This window comes from Dendronephthya gigantea, unplaced genomic scaffold, assembly GCF_004324835.1.
Source record: "Dendronephthya gigantea isolate DGI-Jeju-01 unplaced genomic scaffold, DenGig_1.0 000036F, whole genome shotgun sequence".
Taxonomy (NCBI): Eukaryota; Metazoa; Cnidaria; class Anthozoa; order Malacalcyonacea; family Nephtheidae; genus Dendronephthya; species Dendronephthya gigantea.
This window is the reverse complement of record NW_021163046.1, coordinates 1,459,835-1,468,567: the sequence shown is the minus strand read 5'-3', so window position 1 is coordinate 1,468,567 and position 8,733 is coordinate 1,459,835. Positions and strand designations below refer to the sequence as shown.

Sequence of the window (8,733 nt, the reverse complement as noted above, 5' to 3'; positions counted from 1 at the left end):
CATAATTGTATTATGAATTACAAAGGTATTTTTATGACATTCAGCTATTAATAGGACAGAGTTTTAAGTAAATTGATAAACCGGTAACTACATACATCCAGTTTTGTAATGGTCTAGCGGAACTATAGACACTCCGTGGCCTATAATTAAATTGATCTGCTTAATTGTTATAATGCTGTACATAATCTACTATTATATATGTATATACATATATGAAGTACTATAACAACTCTTTTACATTTAATACCTTGAAAATTTTCAGCTTTTTTTTATTTAATATTAAAATTTTAATTCAGAAGTTTTTATTCCAGGATCTTAGAAAAATTAAACCTTACACTTCGCAACGTTTCGGAAAATGTTGTTGAATTCAAGTCACTTGTGACGTATGGAATGTGGTGAGTTACTCATAAAACAGTACTGCATGAGCATTAGTGGGGTTGCTGGCAATCTGCATTACAAGTCGACAGACTATAATGCATCAATCAGAAATAAATTAGATCCAACAAAGTTGGATCGTGTGAACTGACCTTTGTGTCGATATTCATCCTCTATCCTGTTCAAACGATCCAATTTAGTTGGGTCCAAGTCACTTCTGACGTATGGATTGTAGTCTGTCATTAAAACTGGGCCGGTTGTATCAAGCCCGTTTAGCTCAAACGGTGAATAAGTCAAAATTAAATAACACTCTTACATCTCTCTTCAATGAGTCAACTTGGGTATTATGCACTGAATATGTAGTTGTAAACATTATCTTTTTATTAAGGTTAAAAACATTTAGTTCGCTTGTTGAATAAAACGATACACTTGCTTTCTATTTCGAACTTAACCACCGTTTAAGCTAAACGGGCTTGATACAACCGGTTCCAGTACTGTACTGGCTTGGGCTGGTTTTCTGTCCATATACAATGCAAGTTAACAGACTATAAAACATCAATCAGAGGTGAAATGGAAATTGGGTCATGTGAACAGATCTTTACATAACATCATTAAAAGGTCTTGCCAGGGTCGAAATTTTCATATTGTTCTGCCCGACGAATTTCTTTTAAAAGTGCGTGTATATAGCTAACGTACAAAAGAAAATCGCTTCGGTTAGGACAAAATCGCTTCGGCTAGACAGACAGTAACAGGGAAACATCAAATTTATTTGACGAATTATATAAACACGAACTCTGTAGGACCAGAGAATCAACACGTCCTTAAAAACTAAATCAACACGTCTTAAAGTATGCTGCCAAATGTATTATTTGCGAAAATCGCTTCAGCTAAAATATTAAGTTCAAGTGACGGATCTCCGTTGTGTGATTTTTTATGTTCTTCTAAATCACTGGGTTGTGTAAAAGATATCTTGCAAACATCACATTCATAAAGACTGCTTGCACATTCCTCCTGCGATAATATGATGAAGCTTGGCTGGTTATCAGCGTGGGATTTTCTATGATGCACCAAGGTCCTGGAATCGCAAAATCTTTTCTTACAAACGTCACATTCATAGGGTTTTTCTCCAGTGTGGGTTCTCTTATGCCTTGCCAAGTGAGCCGTTTGGCCAAATCTTTTCTTGCAAACATCACACTCGTAGGGTTTTTCTCCCGAATGAGTTCTCCGATGTGCAATCAAACCGTTTTGTTGGGTAAATTTTTTATCACATATACCACATTCGAAAGGTTTTTCGCCAGTGTGAGTTCTATTATGGATCACCAAGGCTGATCTGTGAGAAAATACCTTCATACAAACAACACACTGATGCAGGGTGTGCTTATCTGCTGTGTGTATTTTCATATGCTTAGCTAAGGATTCTGGGTGGGAATACAGCTTAAAACAAATCTCACATTCTTGAGCACATTCTCCAGTATGTACTCTTCTATGTCTGGCTAGGAAGTCTGGACGGGAAAATGTCTTGTTACAAATATCACATTCAAAATTTCCATTATCTTTATGTGTTTTTTTATGTCCAGCTAAATAACCCAGGTGAGGAAATCTCTTTTTACACACATCACATTCAAAGGGTTTTTCCCCAGAGTGTAATGTTTTATGCCTTGCCAAATCAGTTGCCTGGGTGAATCGGGTTTGACAGACATCACATTCATAGGGCTTCTCTCCAGTGTGTATTTGAAGGTGTCGCTTCAGGTTACCCAACTGAGAAAACCTCTTCTTACAAACTTTGCATTCATGGGGCTGTTCTCCAGTATGAGAAATTTTATGTCTTTTCAAGCGGTTCGATCGACAAAATACTTTCTTGCAAACATCACATTCATATATAGGTCTATCATGAACTGTTTTATGTCTGGTTAAGTTGCCTTTTGTGGTACACCTCTTTCCACAAACATCACATTCATAGGGTTTGCCTTTTGTTCCTTCCTTCGGTAAGTCCAAACTGTCCAATGTTGAGGGCAGCGACTCAGCTTGTTCTGTTTCAATTTCTGCTGTCGAACATGATGGTTTATGCATTTCCAAATCTGAAGATTCACCTAATTTCAAAGAGTCAACTTCTGCATCATCTTTAGGTATGTCTTGCTTTGATGCACATGCAATTTTGTGTGCTTCCAAATCTGACAACTGGGCACATTTTAATTGGCAAACATCACACTCATAAGTTTCATTTATAAATTCTGGAGTGTTTAATCCATCTTCAGAATTTTCAGGCATTACTTGTGGAGAAGATGTTTCATTTGTCTCCAAATCTTCTGATTGAGTCAATTCAATGTTGCTAATATTATTTTCACAAGGTGCCTCAGATCTTTTCTCGTTAGCGAATTCCACATTGGTCGATGAATCTAAGTTATCAACAACATCAAAAGTTTGTGTCGGTCCACAAGATGTTCTGTGTGCCTCCAAATCAGTTGATTGGGCAAATTCCACATTGCAAGTGTCACATTTGTAAACTTCCTGGTCATGCATTTCCACACAAGACTCAGATATATTATTTGGTAAATGAGTCAATTCAATATTGCACTGTCTCAATTCAATATTGCAATCATTTTCACAATGTGCCTCAGATATATTCTTTTCAGCTTCATGTAATTCCAAATTGTTCAATGACCCTAAGTCATTACCGACATGAACAATTTGTGCTGCTTCACAAGATGATTTATGTGCCTCCAAATCAGATGATTGGGAGAATTCCTCATTGCAAGTGTCAAGGTCTTGTGCTCTTTCGATACATACAAAGGCTACAACATTTGATGCCGCAAGCATATTCTCACAAGAGTCAGACATATTCTCAGCAGTAAAGTGCACAAGTTTATGTGTTGCTAAGTCAGCTGGCTGAAGAAATGTCTCCTTGAAAACATCACACATATAATTCTCATTTGGATGCTTGTTCTTTCTATGTTTCACAAAGCACCTCTTGTCAGAGAATCTCCTATTGCAAATATCACACTCATGAGGCTTGAAGCCGGTATGTGTTCTTTTGTGTGTCGCTAAATGGGCTGATTGTGAAAATGTCTTGTTACAGACATCACACTCATAGGGTCTCTCCCCAGTGTGGACTCTTTTATGTGCTATCAAACCAGTTGATTGTGTAAATGTCTTGTTACAAACATCACATTCAAATGGTTTCTCTCCTGTGTGTGTTCTTTTATGTATGGCTAAATAACCAGGTGCCCTAAACCTTTTCATACAAACATCACAATCATATGTACCATTTCCTGTGTGTATTTTTCTATGTTGTGCTAAGGAAGCTGGGGTTGAAAATGTCTTGTTACAAACATCACATACTTTCTGTTCACTTTCCGAGTGTGTTTTTTTATGTACGGTTAAGTACCCTGAATGTGGGAACCTTTTATTGCAAACATCACATTCATAGGGTCTCTCTCCAGTGTGTAATGTTTTGTGTCTAACCAAATCGGTGGCCTGAGAAAACCTTCTTTGGCATATATCACATTCATGTGGTTTCTCTCCGGTGTGTATCTGAATGTGCCTCTTCAAGTTACACAATTGTGTAAACCTCTTCTTACAAACATCACATTCGTGCGGTTTTTCTCCGGTATGTGAAATTTTATGCCGTTCCAGGCGATTTAAATGGTGAAATATTTTATTGCAAACATCGCACTCATATGTAGGCCTCTCATGAACTCTCTTATGTGTTGTTAAGTTACCTTGCTTTGCACACTTTTTTCCACAAACATCACACTCGTAAACTTTCTCTGTGTTTTCTTCTGCAGCTGACTCTGGAGGGGTTTCTGCGCTACTCTGTGATTCTCTACGACGATCAGAGTCGACCTTTGCAGCAGATAATATTTTATGTGTTTCCAGATCAAACGAAGTGGCAAATTTCATATTACAATCATCGCATTCAAAAGGTTTATCATCGCTCGCTTCCAACTTCGAATTACTCGACTCCTCGCAATCTTCAGACATGATTCAACGACACCACATCGGCGGTCATTTAAGGCTTTAACTCCTAATCGAAAATGTTGTATCAATACAGCTTTGTAACCCACAATATAATGCAATTTTTGCAAACATAAAATTGTAAAAGTTGCCTTTTGTTGCTGTTTTGAAATTTTTGCGCTAGACTATACTTAAAATGGTAATTAATCCCGCTGGGAATTTGAGCCCAGGCAACCGGGTAGCACTGACCTATGCGTTAAACTGGACTAAGGAACACCAGTGAAATAAATAATACATGATGCGCGGAAATAGGAAATTTATTTCGAGTGTTGAGAATGAGTACTCAGGAATTACTAGCACTATCAATGAAAATTGAATACTTTTTGGTATCCCATTTTGAATTCACCTGTGCAGAAGCGAACATGTTAAAAACTATAAACTTAAATTTTATGAACTTTTTAAATTTAACTTTCTACATGTAAATATTCGTATTTTTATCATTATTTAATGTTTTATGTAGTTTCAAAACAAGATATAATATGTAACAAAACTTATTAGTTTGATAGAATTGGTATATTTATTTCGATCTCTGACGGTAAATTTCAAGAAACACTATACAGCCGCGAATCATCAATTCTTGTTATGTTGTTTCCCTGGAGATCGAGCCGTTTCACGGCGGGGTTTTTGCTACCAATTGTGGGGATTTTTCTTAATCCACAATCCGTACAATCCTAAAGACCAAACACTTTGATCCATTTGCAACAATTATTGCCGTCAAAGCTCCCAATGATGGATAAAATTAGCGAGATATAAAATAGAAAGCCCTTCATCGTGAAGCAAAATACTTGTGTTCGTGAAATGTCGTATGTAATAGTCATGGGATACCAAAATTCACAAACTTTTTTATCTTCTGATAATAATTATTAATATTTTTTTACAATCAAGTATATTAAACTTTATCATTCTAATAACTATTCCTCAGGTCGCCGTTAGAAAGTTTCACATTTACTACAATATCAACATGAGTCATTTTGCATAATTTCTTTCTTTGCTGATCGCAATTTTCCCGAACTTACTGTGGATTAATATACGTGGAAATCCTCTAATATGTGGCAATCTTCATTTGACCAAAATCGTTGTTGTATCTAATTGTCGATTTACCTCTATGTTTAGACGCAAATTACTAACCGCCTCAACTACATATACATCAACTCCCGAATACCCGATACCCACATCAACCCCAGTTAATCCCATTCCTACATCAATCCCCGTTAATCCCACATCAATTCCCGCATCAATTCTCACATCAATTCCCGTTTACCCTGTTAGGGGCTGTTTACATGAGCCCGGTTACCCGAGATTCAACGAAGCGTGAGATGATTTTGAGGTATTGAAATAAGCAAATAACATGATCATGGCAGTCGTATAATCACCACAACAATAGCATGTGCTTGTTTTGTGTCATTTGTTAAAGTATGCTCTATTATATTCCAAATATTCCAATATATATGTATCAATCAACTGTAAATAGATTTAATTTAGATTTATGAGTGGTCAAATGATTCCATAGATTCCATAGATGCAAGTGTAGTAAATGTTTCTTTAATGAAAGCCAAATATGGTAACCAAATGTAAAATGAAATGTTATCCGCCCTAAAGAGATTATCATGTAACCACTTATATATAGATGTAACTTTCCTTGTATACATCAGAGTGAATAAAACTGTGTAACCCTAAAGTTGTGCTGTGAATATAAAGGAGTGGCAAATGGCTACCCAAAACTCAACATCATTAAGACTTATTTCAATACCTCAAAGTCATCTCACGCTTCGTTGAATCTCGGGTAAGAGGGCTCATGTAATCAGCCCCTTAATCCCACATAAATTCCCAGTTCATACACTGCAAGGAACTTCGTTTACTCTCAATTGTCGAAACGTATGCATCATCCTTTCTTTTCGACATTGGGGTACCATGGAACACTCTATCGCCCAAAGACCAGAAGTCCTGCCGCTATGTTACAAGAAACATTCATCACCTGCCATTCAATAGTCCAACCAATACCTGTACAAACCATTTGAAGCATCTCCCCTCCATCATCGAAACATTCTACAACAAACACAAAAAGAATCCCAAGTCAACTTTAGCGTTCAAGGGCGAACATTATGAAAAAGACCTGCTGAAGAGTCTTCGAATTCCCTTCATAAATATCGAGGATCTTGGTTGTCCAAAGGCAGAGCATCTTTCCACCGAACTAGGATGGGTGGAAATATGTGGAAACCATTTGGATTGCGACGATAACCATAAACATGGTCCTAAAGTAGAGACGGAGGCGTATGGCATGTGGCTAAAAAAACTTTGAAATGATTGATTGATCTACAATGGAACACACGCAATAACCCCCAAAATGCTGATGTTGCGTGCTTTTGCCGCTGAATAAGTCGGATTGACTACCATCATAAACACTGCAAGAGTGAGTCTGAGTGTGAGTGTTAATAATTAACGATTAAAGCACTCTTTGTTTGTGCATTATCGGGTTTTAGATGCACGAGTTCACAAAAAAGGAACAAGAAGTTCAATACTGCACGAGGCGAAGCCGAGGTTCATAAGCTTTCTCTCAAGTGAGTTCTTTGACGTAACGAAAGCGGAAGAAGGTGGAAATCTCTTCTCACAAAAATCACATTCATAAGGTTTCTCTCCAGTGAGTTATTTGATGTGGCGAAAGCGAAAGGTGGATATCTCTTCTTACAAACATCACATTCATAAGGTTTCTCTCCAGTGAGTTCTTTGATGTGGCGAAAGTGAAACAAGGTGGAAATCTCTTCTCACACACATCACATTCATAAGGTCTCTCTCCAGTGACTTCTTTGATGTGGCGAAAGCGAAAGGTGGAAATCTCTTCTCACAAACATCACATTCATAAGGTTTCTCTCCAGTGAGTTCTTTGACGTGGCGAAAGCGAAAGAAGGTGGAAATCCCTTCTTACAAACATCATACTCATAAGGTTTCTCTCCAGTGAGTTCTTTCACGTGGCGAAAGCGAAAGAAGGTGGAAATCTCTTCTCACAAACATCACATTCATAAGGTTTCTCTCCAGTGAGTTATTTGACGTGGCGAAAGCGAAAGAAGGTGGAAATCTCTTCTCACAAACATTACATTCATAAGGTTTCTCTCCGGTGAGTACTTGGATGTGGCGATAGCGAAAGAAGGTGGAAATCTCTTCTTACAAAGATCACATTCATAAGGTTTCTCTCCAGTGAGTTCTTTGATGTGGCGAAAGGTGGAAATTTCTTCTTACAAACATCACATTCATAAGGTTTCTCTCCAGTGAGTTCTTTGACGTGGCGAAAGCGAAACAAGGTGGAAATCTCTTCTCACAAACATCACATTCATAAGGTTTCTCTCCAGTGAGTTATTTTATGTGGCGAAAGCGAAAGGTGGATATCTCTTCTTACAAACATCACATTCATAAGGTTTCTCTCCAGTGAGTTCTTTGATGTGGCGAAAGCGAAAGGTGGAAATCTCTTCTTACAAACATCACATTCATAAGGTTTCTCTCCAGTGAGTTCTTTGACGTGGTGAAAGCGAAAAAAGGTGGAAATCTCTTCTCACAAACATCACATTCATAAGGTTTCTCTCCAGAGAGTTCTTTGACGAAGCGAAAGCGAAACAAGGTGGAAATCTCTTCTCAAACATCACATTCATAACGTTTCTCTCCAGTGAGTTCTTTGATGTGGCTAAAGCGAAATAAGGTGGAAATCTCTTCTCACAAACATCACATTCATAAGGTTTCTCTCCAGTGAGTTCTTTGACGTAGCGAAAGCGAAAGAAGGTGGAAATCTCTTCTTAGAAACATCGCGTTCATAAGGTTTCTCTCCAGTGAAGTTTTATCTCCAGATTTTTAACAATTGTTGTATTATACCATTGAATTAATTTTTTTATTGATAATATTTTTATTTCCTTCATATCTCAGGTGGCGGGCGGATTACCTGAAAACAAGTTATTTCTCCGCGTGAATGGCAAAACTCATCAGACAGTGTGTTCCAGCAACATGCAAAACGTTACTGGTTCGTTACTGGTGTCTAGATTTAGCTCGAGATTGGTTAATTCTCTTTATGTAAGCCATGCATAACCTAATATCTTGCTGTCGCTACCAAATTAAAACTTCGCATGAATCTCTTGGCCATGATAATTTATAACTTTGTTAAAGGAGCAGTGTCATCGTGTGCGCATCTTTTCTGCGCATAACAAAAAACGAATCGGAAAGTCTCGGATATTGTTCGGTGCGTTAAATAATATTGAACAATGGCGTCCCCTGAGGCAAGCTCGACGGTACAAAACTATGCATATTTTCTTGTCTACTCAACATAAATACCAAATGCATATCATGTTTCTTAAATTAGCGCAG

General features: G+C 37.6%; 1 protein-coding gene across 1 annotated transcript; it reads right to left on the bottom strand.

The window, feature by feature from the left end:
- Window positions 1-1,088: 1,088 nt before the first annotated feature.
- Window positions 1,089-4,482, bottom strand: LOC114526044 (zinc finger protein 91-like). Its single transcript, XM_028547537.1, has one exon. It carries the CDS (start codon window positions 4,354-4,356, stop codon window positions 1,219-1,221), a length of 3,138 nt encoding a protein of 1,045 aa, XP_028403338.1. The 5' UTR covers window positions 4,357-4,482; the 3' UTR covers window positions 1,089-1,218.
- Window positions 4,483-8,733: the final 4,251 nt, after the last annotated feature.